The sequence below is a fragment of the Eschscholzia californica genome, unplaced genomic scaffold (assembly GCF_041429995.1).
Source record: "Eschscholzia californica isolate CP2 unplaced genomic scaffold, dmEscCali1.0.p SCAF_6, whole genome shotgun sequence".
Lineage (NCBI taxonomy): Eukaryota > Viridiplantae > Streptophyta > Magnoliopsida > Ranunculales > Papaveraceae > Eschscholzia > Eschscholzia californica.
In genome coordinates this window covers 11,616,445-11,634,931 of record NW_028238483.1, presented here as the reverse complement: position 1 = coordinate 11,634,931, position 18,487 = coordinate 11,616,445, and the positions used below count along the sequence as shown (strand labels likewise).

Here is an 18,487-nt window from a genome sequence, read left to right as displayed (position 1 = left end):
ATTTATTAAGTTAAGTTTGATAAAAAAAATTAATAAACTTTATTTCAATAGATATTTTTCAATAAAATTGTATTTATTTACATTGCGATTTCAAATAAGGGAAATACGTATCTCCTATTAACCTGAGAGTATTTTTTAAGTTATTTACAATTGATGTTTTATTTATTAGTAGAGAAACATTAAGGACATTTTTCAGTGAAATCATAGCTGTCTCCATTTCTCCTAGAGTAAATTTTGTCTCAAGGTGCTATTATGAATTGAGATAATGTAAATGATATATAATGAATAAAGAGTTTGTTGATAATTCCCCAAAGTAAGATGGTATATACTTACTACATAACATGAGTGCTCTGCGGAAGCTACTTTCGTCTATTTCGACAAATCTAACCGTGTCATTGGCACCTCCAGACCAGACCCTCTACGGTAGTTGAATGTAGTAGAACTTTTTAATTTGAAATGAATAATAAAATGAAAATGAACATCAAGAGTAGAGAATGGTACTGTTAGGATTTCAAGATTAGAGATTCTGTTAGTAAAGAAGTGGCAATAGAGGGAACAATTTTTTAGAGATAAAGAAGAGAGACAAAACAACCAATGCAAAACTCTTCTCCCTTCATCTAACCGAGGCTTCTTTCTTCTTCTCCAAAATTTTGCTTCTCATCCCATTTTCATTATCCAAACAAATCTTCTTCTTTTTAGTCAACGAAATTGTTTTTAATAAACTTTGTATTAGTAATAAATTTTATTTAGTATAGAAAATATATTTAATTAGAAACTTTCTTTTAGTGATATGAAAGTTTAATTATACACCAAACTCAATGAAACTATATTGATTTATTAAGTTTAATTTTTTTAAGTAATATGAAATTATTTTATTAAGTCTATTTAATTAGGTTAAGTTTATTAAAAAACCTTGATTTTAGTAATGTTTTATTTAATATAGAAAATATCTTTATTTAGAAACTTTCTTAGTAATATGAAAGTTTATTTATATGTTAGACTCAATGAAACGGTATTGATTTATTAAGTTAAGTTTAATAAAAAAAATTATTAAACTATATTTTAATAGATATTTTTTAATAAATTGGATAAAATTATATTTATCTACGTCGCGATTTCAAATAAGGAAAATACCTATCTCCTATTAACTTTTGAGAGTATTTTAGGAGTTATTTACAATAGATGTTTCATTTATTATTGGAAAAACATTGAGGACATTTTTCAATGATATCAAAATGGAAAAAACCTCATGAGTCATCTTCATTTCTCGCAAGTAAGTTTCATTTGAATGTGTCATTATCAGTTGAGATAATCTAAGTTTTTTTTTTTTTTTTTCTGTTTTTTCATTATCTGAATTTCTGTTCATCGATGAAACCCTTAACTTTTAGAGGATCACAAATGGAAATTGGGTATATTTGAAGATGTGAAACTATTTAGGGTTATTTTCCTAAAGGCCCCCTACTTTGTGACCAGCTTCCCGCGAAGCCCCCTACTTTATCGAAAATACCGAGAGGGCCCCTTTTTTCCGTTACTGTTGAATGCTCGTAACTCTCTCCTCCATCTCATCACCTCTCTCTGCCACGTCACTCTTCTCGCCACCTCATCGTCTTCTCCGATAAGGTTGACGACCGATCAAAATTTCCGGTGACCGACCGGCGACCTTGGTACTTCAAAAAAAAAATTTGTTCTCTATTTTTCCGACCGTCGACCTTCAAACTCAAAAAAGAAATCTCAGATTCTTAGATCAAACAACTCCATATCCAAATCCATATTCATAAACAATATATAGTTGAGAAAAACTGAAGGGGAAGTAAATCTGAAACCAATTCCCATTTTCATACAAATCATCGATAATACATCAAAATTTACCTAAAATTTCACTAAGAAAAAAATACCCATTTGAAAAAAAATGAAGAATCATTAACAATTCATTTTTGCAATCTAGTCAATGGCATCTTAAACATCAAAATCATTCTATCATCAGGGGCGAAGCTACAGCTAAGCCAGAGGGGGTATGGCCCCTCTCGACCTAGCCGCAGTAGTTTCCTTTATAACCATGATTCTCAAAGATATGTTAATTGAAATAAAACGTAAATAATAATTATTAAAGCCTTATAGGTGTTCTGGTAGTAGTGTAAGGTTATAACCTAAGTAACAAGGGTTCAATCCCATCTAAAAACATTTAGCGTTTGGTTTAGCATGTATTTTTCTTTTATAAATTTAGAAAACTCTAACAATTTTTTTTATTGAAAAATTTTAATCTCCTTTCCGAGTTTGAGAAATATAGCATTCATTCAAATGGATTAGACAACAAAAACGACTATGATTATTTTAGCAAAAGTTTTGTCTCAAAAACCTTATTTAGAAGACGATTTCAAGTAATGAAAATAAAATAAAATAAACCAAAACGATAGTTTTTAATCAATGGTACTACTTTTATTTCACATTATATAAAGAAATCGTTTCTTATAAGCGGAGAATAAATATAAAATATAAATAAATTGTCAAACAAAAACAACCTATTAGTATATCTTCGGGCCCCCTTAATCTTTAATCCTGGATCCGTCCCTGTCTATCATGGATTAAGCCCATCTCGGGAAAATCAAACAAAACCAGAAATGATATTCTAATAAACTAACCTTAATAATACAATCAATGGAAGCACTTCCGATTCTTGAATCCAACTCCCCATTCTTCAATCTATTCAAGTAATCTTCCTTGGGTAAATGCATATGTTCTCTCTCAAATATTAACATCAAGTCCTCATCACTCAGTAATGGAAACTGAATAAAATCATCATGAAACAAAGTCGGATTTTGATGATGGGTTTGATGCTTTTGTTCTTCCTCCCAAATCTCATTATCATCATCATCGTCATCATCAAAACAAGTATTGGTTTCTTTTAGACAGGGAAGACTGGGAGGAGACATTTTAGGATCTTTAAAGTCTTTTCCCGTCAAACATGTTCTTTAGAGACTAGAGAGAGTAGGGAGTGGGTTTTGTGGGGAGGAAAAGTAGGGATTTAGCATAATAAATGAAGAATTAAGTCTTACTTTAATACATAATCTAAGTCAAAGAGAGAGATGAGAGATATTTTTTTTATGTTTGAAGGTTGTCCGTCGGAAAATTTTCTAGCCGACGCCCTTCGTCGGAGTAGAGAGTGGTGAGGTGGAGAGAGAGAGAGAGATGATTTTCTTTTTTTAAGTACCAAGGTCGTAGGCCGGTCACCGGAAATTTCGGTCAGCCGGCGACCTTACTGGAGAAGATGATGAGGTGGCGAGAGGAGTGACGTGGCAGAGAGAGATGATGAGATGGAGGAGGAGAGAGTAACGGCCATTTAACGGTAATGGAAAAAGAGGGACCTTCTCGGTATTTTCGATAAAATAGGGGGCTTTGCGAGGAGCTGGTCACAAAGTAGGGGCCTTTAGGGAAATAACCAAACTAGCAAAGTATTTGATAGGGATAGAAAATAGATTTCTATGTGTGGTTTTGAAGTGCTTAAAACACTTAAGGCTCTCTAATCTTGTTGTTTCAAATGGAGATAAATCTAGAGTTTTAAATGGAGTAGAAATTTCTAAGTGATGAAGACGTAATGGGAAAACTAAACCACCATTAAATTAAGCTAAATTATGCTAATTAACAAGTAGAAAACTGCAATCAATATAGATTTTTATTGATAATATTCGGAGATGTAAATAACAAAGACAAACTGGACCTTCTTTTATAAAGTTTTAGACATTTCTAGATAAGCACGAACTAGGTAACAAATAAGTACTAAATTTTAGTTTTTTTTATTGTTACCAATTCTAATCTTACGAACTTAGAAAGAGATAAAAAACTACACTAGAAAACAAATAAACGCCTATTTAGTCCTAACTCTTGGCCGTGAGGCCTTCTTTTCCATTGGTCGAGAGGCCCACTAGGCTTCGAGAGGTCCAATATGATTTGCATCATTATCATAAATGGATTTGAAATGTATATAAACTTATCCTCACTACTACCACAACTACCATTATCACCCCCACCACCACCATTATCATAAATGAGATTTGAATTGGTTGTGGAAGTGAAGATGGAGATGAAGCAGAGATTAATTGATGCAATTTGAGGTGTTTTTTGTTTTTAGGATTGGGATTTGTAAGATTTGATAATGATATGACTTATTTGGATAATAGTGATTTTTCTTTTTGATGTTACTCTTGTTTTGCAGTAATGGAGGGGGAAAAAGCTTGCTGGAGCAACACCATGACTTCTTCAAGAGGTCTCAGACTGACCTTGCTTTGGCTCACAAATTATTCCGGAGCCCAAAACGAGGCCTCAGATTGGTCAGTCTGAGAAGGATGCTTATAGTTGTCCTGAGTTAAAGGATATTAACTTCGATCAATCTAATGGGGCGAGAATAGCAATTATGGAGGGCACCCTTAGCCGGATTCAAGAGATATAAGGATCCTAGTTGATGTCATCTGAGTGTAAACCTTCCGTGCTTAAGAGTTGATGTAATCAAGGTGTAAATAGATGAAGTACGGACTTATGGATAAGGAAAAATGAGCTTCCACTCCAAAACCAACCCTCCCAATCAGACCCAACCCCCCCTGCAGCTTGTCAATTAGCCGCAGGTCCTAACACCAGAAAAGGGACGGTCAGTGTCAGTTTTTTTCTTTTTTCCGTCCTGCAATACCCTTGTACTGTACCTTATACAACTTTCCTTCATTTTTATTCTGGAAAGGATGCCAAACATTGAAATCCTTTCTCGTCTGAGAAAGAAATTTATGAAGGTAGATTTCTTTCTTATTTTAAATTTCGTTTCTTATTCCTTCACCATCTTTATCAACTTCTATGTGGAATACATTTGAAAATTTATTGTATATTTCAAAATGTGGAGTACATTAGAAAATGCATGTTTTAAAATGTGGGTTGCAAACTTCTATGTGGAGTACATTTGCAAATGTACTGTACATATGTAAATGTTGTACACATTTCAGAATGTATTGTAAATTTGTGACTGCACTGTACATTTGTGAATGTATACTTTGAATGTTTTCTAAACTAAGTCAAGAGATGTATCTTATATCAAATTTTACACAAGAACCTATTTTTGAAGTTTCACCAAAACATAATTGTTCAAAAACATACCTTCGTGTACAACTTATTACAGGCGTGTTAGTGCATGAGCAAAAGTACAGTAAATGTTAAAAAAATTGTACTAAACGAATGTATAAACTCAGTACAACAACAACATTTAAGCCACTTCATCTTCAATTTTCTTTCTCAATCCCTCTTGAGACTCATTCTTATCATGTTAGTCATACTGTTGTCGTGTTCTTTGGCTTAGTCACAATAGAGGTAGTGGACTCCACATGTGCTTACTGTAAAAGAGGAACATTTAGCGGTAAGTACATCTCTAATAACATCATCCAATGAATTATGTATATCGCATCCACAAGGCTACCCTTGTGTTAGCGCCGACTCCATACGCTCCATATCTATATCGCATCCAGTAGAGAGGGTCGAACCAACCACAAAACTCCCACAACCCTCCACCAACCCCATCACATACAAATAACTAAAAGTGATATGACACGTTGGTGTCCACGTTGTATAAGAGTGTGGTCCACAAGGCTACCCTTGTGTAAGCGCCGACCCCATACGCTCCATACCTAGATCGCATCCGGTAGAGAGGGTCGAACCAACCACAAAACTCCCCACAATCCCGCACCAACTCTGTCATATCACACACATAATAGCATCACACCACAACATACATAAATCAAAGTCATATTTGCCATTACGACATACGAGTTTCATATTTACAATGTTTTACAAGTAATGAATCGATGTATAATAATAGCCTACAATTCTCATATCATGTTGAGTTCTAACGCATGTTCATGTATCTACATAAAGGATATTGTCCAATAGTGAGAGGCATCTAATTATAAAAGTTATATACTAAAATCATGGCAAATAAAGGGGTTTAGACCTAATTATCATTGTAGTACGGCATTTTGTTAAATTTGCAGCACGACAGAAGAAGCCCGTAAAAGTTTTCCCTAGTCCAACTGTTGGAGCTCTTCGCCCCATAGTGCACGGTCAAACTCTCAAGTACAACATCAAAGTCAGAGCAGGAAGGGGTTTTTCTTTGAAGAATTGAAGGTTTGGATACAAAACGTTGTCTGCTTAATCGCAATCCTTCTTATAAATATGTCCATTTTACTTGATCTTTGTGCTTTCATTAGCTTTTACTAATGTCATCAAAATGTGATAGGATGAAGTGCTTCAAAATAATGAGCCGGAGATAGATTATGCAAGATTATCACTTGGTTTTAATTTGAAGTAATCGCCTAGATTTGTTTAATCTCTTAGTGAAGAACTTTGTGGAAAATCTAATACAATTTTCATTTGGTTTTAATTTGAAGTAATTGCCTGGATTTGTTTAATCTCTGACACGAAGAACTTCCTGGATAATCTAATACTTTGTTTCATTCATACTCAGTTGACATCCCTCGCATGAAATCCAAGTATGAAATCTAACCCTTCCATATAACCCTTCATTACCGTTTTCGTTGAATTTGGAGTTTATGTTTGTGTCCTACATCATATCTAGAAGAGAAATTGAAATGTTTTTGATAGAGAAATGTCAGCCTATTTTTATCTGGCATTGAAGAGAAATATTTGACTAACTAAATTAACATTTTTTTTCATAAATTTTGGGTACCTAATCGCTGTATGGTGGCATTATTTTTAAATGATTGACCGAATCAGATTCCTCTAACTCAAATAGACCAAAGATCGGCCCAAATTAGTCATTCAGATGACGAGTCAGACAAAATTCCTTTTCAAATCTGACTTGACTGACCACAACTCACATGCACATATCAGCATTTGCTTTCTTTTTTTAACATTAATGTTAAAATGAAAAAAAATAATATATGTCATGCTTGTTTGAGACGATGTTCCAATTCTTATGAAACATTTCATATGCAGGTGCCTCAGAGAGTGGTTAAAAGATGCCATCACGGACGCTTGATCTAAAACTCTTGCTTGGTGTAGACTACGATAACAATTTACTCACCCAACTTATTAATTTTTTTAGCTATTTCTTTTTTAGTCGTTCTTGTACATCTTTAATAATATGCAGATCTTAGAATCATCCTGTCAGAATCCATTCTAGACATGGAAAGGTATTGCTCGAATCCTTGTAACATCTTTCTTTGCTTTCACTTACTAAAATTTAAACAAAAATACAAGATGATTGGAATCTATTTTTGAATATGACCATCATCAAACAAGTTGTGTGGTTCGTTTCTATGGAAATTGGAGAAATGGTGCTTGCTTTCAGTAATCAAAGAGCATCATTTTTTGTTTCGAACCCTTGTAACATCTTTGAAAGAACCTTGTCGCACATTCGTAGTTAGAATATAAGATATAGGAAGTTCAGATGTCACATTCTTTTTCCCAACTTAAAGAGTACCATATATTGCCTTTTGATAGTTTTCAAGTGTTAAAGATTATTCAATCTGATCATGTGGTCTTATTCTTGGGCTAGAGTACAAGTGTGACACAAAATGTTGATTATTAAAACTGTCTTTTCATGAAGCTCAATGTGTTTCAAGATTACGGCTATGGTTATAATTGATCTTGATTTCTTTCTTTGTTATAATGATTTAATTTTACAGTCAGCTGGGATCCCAAAGAAACTTGCCCCTACTATTGGTATTGTTGTTGACAACAGAAGAAGAAACAGGTCATTGGAAGGTCTCCAAGCTAATGTCCAGAGGCTGAAGACATACAAGGCTAAGCTTATCATTTTCCCAAGGCGTGCAGGCAAATTCAAGGTAAAAAAAAATCAGAATCATTATTCCGCCGGAATATGATAGTTTCTTTTCATACTATTTTATCTATTCGATCCATTATACGTTTATAAAGAATTCATTAGTCGTTTCAAATATTGAAATATAAGGTAGCTTGTCGGCATCTAATTTATGGGTCTTCACGTTTTGTTCAGAACGGTGACTCAACTGCAGAAGAGTTGGCATCAGCTACTCGAGTACTAGGTGACTTCATGCCCATTACCTGTGAAAAGCCAGAGGTCGATCTTGTGAAGGTAACAAAAGAAATGAAGTCTCTCAAGGCTTACCAAAAGCTTCGTGTGGAACGTACGAACAAGCGCCACATGGGAGCAAGGTTGAACAGAGCCGCTGAGGCCGAGAATGAAGAGAAGAAGTGAATTGCTAAAACTTTAGTTTAGTTTGGATTATTATAATAGAGTTGGGATTTCAAATATTGGTTGCAATTTAATGTTTTGAAAGAATTATGGTAGGTTAATATATGACGGTTATGTATTTCACGCAATCAATCAACTATCTACATAGATTAGTCTTGTTTTAGTTGATTATTATACCAAGTCAGGACTGTAATCTGACTTGAGTTCTGGATTAAATGAGTGAGAGTTGTTGTCTTTCGTCTCTCTATAAGTCTTATATTTCAACATGGAGTCTAGCTGACTAGGATAAAATTAATGGTGATGACTCAGACAAAATAAATTCATTCCCATACTTACTAGAACAATCTCCTCGCTTACTTGGCCAAATATCTCAGGTCAACGTCAGTCGGAGGCCACGTCACGCCAATCTCCTCGGTTGCGGAAAGAGAGAGAGAGAGAAAATGTTTTTCCTTTTATTTAATTTCAGTCCCTTATTACTCAATTTAGGTCTCTCTATTCTCTTCAATGAGATAAATTAATAGAAAACTTGGGGGATTTAGTGCTTTTTTTAGGTGTTGGTTTCTTCATCCATCTTGGTACAATTCATTAGGTATTGTTCCCACAATTTAACAGGTGTAGTTCTTCATCAATAATGTATCATTAATCCATTAGGCCTTCATCAATTTAAAAGGTTAGATGTTTTCATTCTCTCTCTAGAAATCGGGAAAGTTATTGATCCAATTTTTTTCCCCTGACGTGGCCGGCCAAGTCACAAGTCGGGCTGACGTCGGCCTGCCAAGTCACAAGTCGGGCTGACGTCGGCCTCCAAGTCACAAGTCGGGCTGATGTCGGCCTGCCAATCGGCCAGGCATCATTTCTCAACGGCTATTCATCTCCATCTTCTATGTCCGTCTTCTCCCTTTCATCTTTCATTCTCCATTAATCTTGCAAACACAAGTCCCTCTAACTTCACAACAGTTAAAGATTTTAATACCCAATTCATTATTCTTCTTCCATCTTCCATACCAATTTGTCTTCCTCTATAATTGCACATTAACATACCACATCAATGATCACATTTAAAATATGGAAGAATCTCCCGTTACTTCCATTCAATTCGTCTTTTTTGATAGCCACTATATAAATTGCATTCTACCTTCAGAGTACCCATTCAAAATTGTGAAGTCAACGCCTAATATTTCTGCATATCAAGGTAATTTCTCTTCTTCTTCTTCTTCTTCTTTCATTTCTAATCTTTCTTCTTTATAAAAACTGCTTACCAACTGTTTGATCAATTGCCTGAGTTACCTGAAATGTATGTAACCACTTTTCTTTCAAAAGTGATTGTTACTACGTGATTGATGTTTGTATAATGTACAAAATATATTTTTATTACTCCCACTAAATTGCCTTCTTCCTGATCTTACCACTTTTCTCATATTAGCATCCTAAATTTAGGAACTTTAGTGGTCTAATCCTAAACCACTGATTAAAGAAGGTTGTTTGTATTGTGAATTATTTGAATTATCTCTTACTTGTTAGGACATGTAATAAATTGTACATCCTTTAGTAGTGACATCGATCTTTAGTAGTCGTTATGTTAGGTTCTTACGTTCTGTTGCCTGCTATTTGACATAGTTTTAGTTTCATATAGCAAACCTTATTTCCTTTGCTGCCACCGTATTTGTTTGCTGCCAAAGCCAATGTACAATATGTTGCTTCACCAATGTTTTTTCATTTATTCTTCTTGCATAAACACTCACGATTGCTTTGTGAAATGAAATGCAGAATGAGTTTAGCCATGACTCGGAATCTTGGAACAGAAAGAGCCATTAAGGCACTTAATCCTTACAAAGGGAAGTGGACTGTTAAAGCCAGAGTCACTTCAAAAAGTGAGATTAGGAACTACACAAATACGAAAGGTCCTGGGAAAGTCTTTTCCTTTGACATTATTGATTCCAAAAGGAACGAAATCCATATAACTTGCTTTAATGCAGTAGTCGACCAATTGTATGATGACATTGAATGTGGTCACCTATATTTCATTTCCAACGGTATGGTAAAACCAGCATCTAAATCCTTCAATCCCCTTCAAAATGAACACGAGATTTATCTTGACAAATCTTCGAAAGTTGAACGTTGTGTGGGTGATGATAACATAATGTCATTTCACCAATTCCACTTTCGACCAATCAGTGAAATCAAAGGTATGTCACACCACTCGTTTATTGATGTAATTGGTCTGGTTACATCGATAAATCCAACCACGACTATACTGAAAAAAGACGGTTCTGAGACCCTAAAAAGAAGTATGGAAATGAAAGACATGTCTGGTTACATAGTGGATTTGACTTTATGGGGTAAGTTTTGCAATGTTGAAGGTCTTAAAGTCCATGAGCTACTTAACTCTTCATCGTTTATTGTGGTTGCGGTCAAATCGGGCAGAATCAACGATTTCAATGGCAAATCCGTAACCATCCTGTCCTCATCCCAGTTACTTATAGATCCACAAATTCCAGAGGCACTTAAGCTCAGGTCTTGATATAGTTCAGAGGGATCTAACACCACATCGATCTCCTTTTCAAAAAAATCATCTACAATCGTGGAATCTATCCGTAAAGTAATCTCTCAGATTAAAGAAGATCGACTAGGAACATCTGTAGAGCCTGACTTGATAACTGTTACCGCTACGATTTCATATGTCAATCCCGACTTTGCCTATACTGCTTGCCCCCTGATGGTTGAGAGTCGTAAATGCTACAAAAAGGTAACAAAGGGCGTAGAGGTAGATTGGTAGTGTAGGAGGTGTGATCAGTCCGTTCCTGAGTGTGAGTTTAGGTACATTTTACTATTACAACTTCAAGACTACACAGGTACAAAATATGTTACTACATTTCAAGAGGCTGGTGAAACGATAATGGGCGTTTCAGCAAAGGAATTGACCCTTTTAAAAGAAGTCGACGAAGAAAAGTTCACGAACATTATGAGGAATGTCATCTTCAAGCAATATACATTCAAGCTAAAAGTAACAGAAGAAATTTACAATGGTGAAAGCTCGGTCAAATCAACTGTGATTAAGGTCGAGCCTTTGGATTTTGCAACTAAATCACACTTTCTTTTGGAGTCCATGAGTAACATCGGATGATAGGATATATATTTTACAAATATGAATACTTATGAGTCTTTTTTATGATATTTAGATTATTTAAGTATGAATTGTCTAATAGAATCAACACTAGCTATTAACGTCACATTATAGGTGACTACTCTTATGACACATCTAAATTGTTCAACTTATATTACTTAATGAAATATTATTGTTGTGTTCATCTCTACACCTTCTCTTCTATCATCGACATGTTCTGAGTTCCTTATTCTGATTTTAATATTCTTTTTTTTGTTCCATAGATCATATGAATTTTACAATATGATTCTTTGGTTGAGTTATTTTATTGAGAATAGTATACTTGAATGCCTTGACTGTTTTGGTTGAGTTATAACTGAAACAAAGCCTATATGTAGTTCATTTTTAGTATGCTTGAGTACCATTTCTTTGAAGCCAATCATTTATTCAACGAGAACAGTGACTAGGTTAAAAAGATCTTTTGTGGTAAGGAAGCCTTTTGGTCCCCAAAATAGTAAGATAAGCAGGAATTCCTCTCTCAAGAACAAATTGAATATGGTTCCGGTGGACATCATTGGGTGCTAAAGGCATTGTTATGATATTGGATTAAAGAAGGAACGTTCCAAAATTTGCCGCACCACATCTTATAGCAAAACCCGTTCGGATGTTTCCGTCCTTGTTTAAATTGTTGTTTGAAAAATTAAGCACATATACAACAAGAAGTAGATTATGGATTGAAGTATATATCGTCAGAAATAGATGTATAAAAATATATACCATTCTAAATATGATGGACTATTGCGGAAATTAAGAAAAAGAGTACAAAATGCTGCTAAGAGAATAATTATTACTAGAGGAAAACTTCTATTTCATCCCCTATAGATGCTAGAAGTTCTATGAATACAGACAGTATAGAGAGAAGAAAAGAACTTCTTTCCTATACACATCTCAGAGAAGAATTAAATGTTTATAGCAGCTATTGAACTTATCTACTTAATACACCGTAGAAGTAAAATCTTACATTTGCAACCGAGGCAATATATTTCTCAGCTCCATCATGAAAATTAGTCCCACCCCCTGGAAACACGATATTTTCACCTTTAAGAACCATCCAATTCTGGTCATATTTCTCACTTGCAAGGTGAGTGTGGGGTATGTTAGCTTTCCATACTTCATCTCTACTTCTTGGCCACTCCACATGAACCTATTAAGAACAATAAATCAGTAAATGAAGAAGTAATTGATATTTCAACAACTTCGTTTCGAAATTTAAAGCGATGTATGACCTCGTACCCTGCTGGTGGTGGAATGAAGCAATTAAAGCAGCTTTCAAGCATAGGTCAATATCTCTTATAGTGCTCCATTACACATAAATCTATGTTCGGCCCCATCTGGTATATAAGGGTTTCTGTCCAGGCCGGGAATTATCTCTGAATGTCGATCATCACAACCCTTCAGACGCAGGAATAGAAACAAGACACGTTTGTAAAACAATTTTAGAAGCCGAAATTATACTAATAACTGTTGCCGTGCTTGCCCCAGGATGGTTGAGAGTCGTAATGCTACAAAAACATAACAAAGAGCGTGATCATCGCCATCTTTTGAGTTCTTTATTCTGATTATAATATTCTTTTTCTTTTTCTAGACAGTGATCATAGGGATTTTAAGAATTTCGTTCTTTAGTTGAGTTATTTTGTTGTAAGCAATCTACTTGAATACCGAAAATCTTTAGGTTAAGTTATTTTAAAGAAAACCTATATGTAGTTCATTTTTACTATACTTGAATGCATAGATCATCCGATTTTTAGAATTTGATTCTTTTGATGAATTTTAAAATTTGATTCTTCTGATTTGAATACCTGAGCCAATAATAGTGTTAGATCAGAATTGTATAGAGAAAAAGAAATCAACTGAGGTTCACGTGCACACAAAATGTTTAATACAAATCCCCAAATAGATTAATTCCTTGAACATTGTTATTATTTGGCTAAAACATACTACAGTGTTTGTTGTTTCATAGTTGTTTACTTGAAACCCATTGATTCTGTTACAACATTGAACTATACCCACCAGGTTTGTTTGAATCAAACCAACATTGAATACATCCTTGAACAGAGTTGGTTGTTTAATTTTGTAAGTGTTTACTTGTGTTTGTTGTTTCATATTTGTTTACTTCAAACTCGTAAGTGTTTAGTTGAAACCCTTTCACTCTCTTACGCCATCGAACTATACCAATTAGGTTTGTTTCAATCAGTTCTTTCATAGTTTTAATTTGCAATCAACAATGAACTATGCCCATTAGGTTTCTTCTAACGCTTCTTTCGTAATTCTATTTTTCAATCAATACTTAATTATACCCATTACGTTTGTTTCACTCAATTATTTCATTGTTTTAATTTGTAAGTCAATGAATGAAACCCCGTTTTGACTGTTTACTTTCTCTGTGTATGTGTAGGTGACATTAAATTGATTAAGCAATCATCTGATGCAGAGCTCCTAAGAAAAATATAACTTTTGCCATCTGGTAATTAACAGTCGCCTAATACCTCTGGCTACACTTCACCTGAGACAACTTCTCTACTACATATATTTATAGTTGTTCTTAGTTTAATGTCATCTTCAATATTTCTGCAGAACTATGATATTTAGTTTCTGATACTTAAATTTTGTTTCTTTGTCGTTGGAGTTACTAACAGGCATGTACCTTCAATTTAGAACTACAATTTACCTTTTTACGGTACATTGTGACATTTGCTTAACGATATTAGGGTCTTATGGGGTATGTTCTTCAAATTGAAGGAAGTCTTTTTTTTTAACTCCTGTTATAACTATGCCACAATTAGTGTTTTGCTTTTGGTATATTAATACTTGCATATATCCCGAAATAGGAAATGATGAGTTGATACTACTGATGCGATAAACTCTTATACACCCTGTTCATAGTATTATATTATTGTTATGTTTGATGATATTACTAATAATGCATATTTTAGTTAAAGCCTTATGTAAACTTAAAGGTATGAGTTGTGCAGACTTATAGTACTTAATGAAATATGATCTTAAATCTAAAAATCTATTTACATCTCCCTTATGAAATATTACTCTTATGTCCGTCTCTACAGTTTCGTGGTCTTCCATCACCATCTTTTAAGCATCACTTGATCCGAATTTCAATGGTTACATCCACTCCATCAAGAAATAGCAAAGTTGACAACGCTTCCAACAATGAAATGAAGAGACCCAGTCACATGTACGCGGCTGATTACCGTCATTTTATTTATTTCTCTGTCTTTACATTCTACACACGTTATTCAATTGCATAGACAACATCAATTCTATTCTAACCCAACTTCGTCATACTAGTTACTCCCTTTTAAGACCACATAAATGAATCCCACTAACGAATAATGCATCTCCATTTTGAATTTCATATGTACATCGTACAGTTAATGTCAATAACACATTGAAATCTTACTAAATACTTAGTTACCCCCACAACTCATCTATATATTAACCTTAACTTCCACATATTTCTTATAATGACTTCTTAACTTCCTGCATCTAATTACTTATTTCTTTTCTGACTACAATTATTCATTTACTAGGAACGCAGTGCAAGTCAACGTCTACGTCGTGAGAGGGAACGACTATCACGCAATAATAAGAGAAAATCTTTGGTGATACCTAATAATGTAGGTCACTAATTTTTTCCTTTATTACCCAATCTTACTTTCCCTTATTAATCTCTATTGCATTCTAAATTATTATTTACTTCAACATCGATTGGTTCGAATGACACAATTACATTTTTTGCATAAAATTTCCCATTCACCAAAACATACCCCCATTTTTTTCGGGACTAATATTACTTAACTATGAAATCGCAAGCTACAGGAATCTATGGACCGCCCATTCAGTTTCATACAAACTACATCTTTACGGCCTTTGAGAATAGATGACACAAGATCTACCATACCGACGGAACATGCAACACCCCCAAGGAATGCATATAAAAATGAGGTTTGTTTGAAAAGATTTACAACTTTATTTTATTATTTCTATCTTAACTCTTGCAATTTATATATTGTCTCACTCATAAATCAGGCACTTGCTACCTTAATCTGATGCACCTAATCCCGCATACATATTTCCCATGATTTTGTAGCAGTAAATTATGCCCTACGTAACTTCGTTTACTTCTTATTCAAACAAAATCGCAGTATGGCTCAATCCTTGCGTTGCAACAAGGAACGACTAACCTCCCAACATAACGGAAAAGCTACAACGATACCTATTGAAGTATCTCATAATCCCATACCACCTCTATCAACCCAAGCAAATGCTCATCAGGTTACTTGTCTCTTATTGTTGTACTTTCATTCTTTATGACTTGCACTATATATATATACATGTAGCATGAAGTAATGATATTAGGCACCCAATACGCTGTTCCATAGTACACATTCATCGAAGCGTGCAAAGATATTATCTCAGCAACCTCGTGATGTCACACCCAATAATCAAGTTTATATGGAGTTTGAGAGGTTGACAACTCAAACACATTCCCATGTAGATGTCATCACTACAATCTCCATCGAGCGCCACTTCTTAGGTTTAATGGAGGTCGTGTGTCCTCACTGTCAAGCCCTACATTGGGTAGACGAACGATTGCAGAAATCTTCTCTATTAAGACCGTTATTTGGAACATGTTTGCAAGGAAAAATCTGTCTTCCACTGCTACGCGAACTACCATTATCCTTAAAAGCGTTGTATGATGGAGTTGACGCAATGTCTACCTCATTTCGTCCTGACATTCGACGTTACAACGCAGCAAATGCTTTCACGAGTCTTGGATGCACATTACAATCAAGAATTCTAACAGGTCGAGGTCCATATTTATTCACTATTCACGGGGAATTGCGTCACAGGACTGGTTCACTCTTACCGGCTAATGACACATCGGCCTCTTATGCTCAACTCTATATTTATGATCCTTCAACTGCATTAAGGATTCGTAGCGAGAGAAATGATAATTTGGATGTTGCTATCCTCGCGACAATTTAAGATACTATTCTCCTTCTTAATGCATTTTATAGTAAATATTGTCAGCCATATGAGATCTTATCAGAAATGAATTCTCCTGACCAAGATTTGCATGTTCACTTGCATTACAATCCATCCACTGACAAACGGCTTTACAATGTTCCTACATCAAATGAGATTGCAGTTATAATACCGGGAGATGGTTCTGAAAAAACTTCATCAAGGGATAATGTCCTTCATTTGAAAGGGTCAACCGAATTACTTAGAATATCAGAATGTCATCCAACTTACTTGCCTTTACATTACGTCTTATTATTTCCATTTGGCGAGTTAGGTTGGGACCCGGATCTGAAACAATGGGATACCAAGAAGAATCGTGTTAGAAAAATACGACAAACGCAAATGCAGTATTACAGTTACCGTATCTTTGAATGCCATAATGAATACTCATCAATATTGAGGGTTGGTAACTTATTTCAAGAGTTTTTGGTAGATGCATGGGCGTCCACCGAGCATAATCAGTTAATGTATATAGACATCATCAAAGTCACTTGCGGTCCGAACTTTATAATGGTCTTACTGATATATGTAATGAAGGAATACGTCCAGATCAAGTAGGTCGTAAGTTCATCTTGCCATCATCCTTCACAGGAAGTAGTCGACATTTGTTTCAAATATATCAAGACTCAATGGTGATAACACGTTACCACCACCATCCTGATATATTTTTAAGAATGACTGCAAATCCAAAATAGCCAGATATACCATCTGGTTTATTGCCAAATCAAACTGCAGTTGATCGACCAGATTTGGTTGCACAGCTGTTTGAACTAAAGAGGAAAAAATTAATGGACGTTATAAAAAAAAGAAAGTATTTTTAAAAAATCGGTTGCCCATGTTTACACAATTGAGTTTCAGAAACGTGGTTCTGATGAGACATGAAAATGTCCCATCTGAATCTCTTAACTCGGACTAGTTAGTCCATTTCGAGCGGTTACTCTGATGATTTGCTTGTTTTTCTTTCTCAGGTGTCTTTTATAGAGTTTGATAAGAAAAACATATAAAAACGAGAGAAAGATACTCGTGAGGGCATTTTGGTCATTTGGAGATGAGGGTAGTCTGGTTGTGTGGTCAATGTTGATACTTCGATGAAAAGTTGCATTCAAGACGAACTTGTGGGCGAAAACGGAGGTCAAATCAGAGTCCGGATGAGTAAAATAGAGCGAGTCAAAGTTGGGAGTCAAAGTCAATTGACCAGAGTTTTCAGCAACACGTGGTGAGTTCAGGAACAGAAGATGGACGGTAGATGTGGATGTCGGTACATTTTCGATACAATGGTGGAACATGCGGGTCACAATCCGGATTTTAGCTTAGTCTTTGTTCTAGTGCAACACGGGACAAGCTATTAACATAGGTTGGTAGGATCTGACACACAATGTACAACGCCCGGAATCAGACGACTAGACTTACTCAGTAGTACGGTAACCCAATAGTCCCTGTTACAACGAATTCTCTAAGATTTCAACCAGCATGGCATTGGTGATGCAATCACACGTGGGTTGTTTCTTTTGGTAACTAGGGAGGAGATCTAGCCAATCAACTTGTGCCATCTCACCAATTCAAAAAAAAAAGGGGGCTTTTGGTTGTTTGTTTCCTTCTCCCTCGTCTCTAATTAAAGAGAATATCTTCTCCCTCTACAGATCTGAAACGAAACTAGAGAGGGAAAGAGAGAGAAGTCTGAATATTGTTTCTTGAAGACAACAATGATTTGGTGATAGAAATGGAATGGAAAAATATCGAATGAGAGAAATTGATCTTGAGAAAGAACTTTTAGGAATCAATGAGCTGGGTATATATGTTAACATGGAGATGGATCTGATTAGTTGTCCTTTGTTACAGAGATGGAAAGAGGAAGAGATTATTTAGAGAGTGATTGCTGGAAGATATATAATCTAGAGAGAATACTCTCTAATGTGATAACAGAGAATTGAAAGAGGGGATTTGGTTGAATATTTTATGATAGAAGAAGGAAAGGAATCGACTTGCCCTGATTGCTTCCTCTCCGATTTAGAAACAGAGTGATCATAGAAGATTGTGCTAAGAAGATATTGAAAGAG

The 18,487-nt window shown here is 34.9% G+C and overlaps 1 protein-coding gene and 1 pseudogene across 1 annotated transcript; both read left to right on the top strand.

Moving 5' to 3' along the window:
* Positions 1-5,211: 5,211 nt before the first annotated feature.
* Positions 5,212-8,227, top strand: LOC147531732 (large ribosomal subunit protein eL13z-like). The gene is made up of 4 exons (XM_086649812.1): positions 5,212-5,389; positions 6,021-6,147; positions 7,670-7,835; positions 8,006-8,227. Exons 1-4 carry the CDS (start codon positions 5,212-5,214, stop codon positions 8,225-8,227), a joined length of 693 nt encoding a protein of 230 aa, XP_086505938.1.
* A 1,765-nt stretch (positions 8,228-9,992) lies between these two features.
* Positions 9,993-10,745, top strand: LOC147531731 (replication protein A 70 kDa DNA-binding subunit A pseudogene; annotated as a pseudogene).
* Positions 10,746-18,487: the final 7,742 nt, after the last annotated feature.

Bases quoted from the DNA above. Each gene is read 5' to 3' on its own strand.
- LOC147531732 (XM_086649812.1), top strand. From the start codon at position 5,212: ATGTATAAACTCAGTACAACAACAACATTTAAGCCACTTCATCTTCAA. The intron at 5,390-6,020 runs GTAAGTACATCT...TTAAATTTGCAG, and splicing joins TAAAAGAGGAACATTTAGCG to CACGACAGAAGAAGCCCGTA. The intron at 6,148-7,669 runs TTGAAGGTTTGG...TAATGATTTAAT, and splicing joins AGGGGTTTTTCTTTGAAGAA to TTTACAGTCAGCTGGGATCC.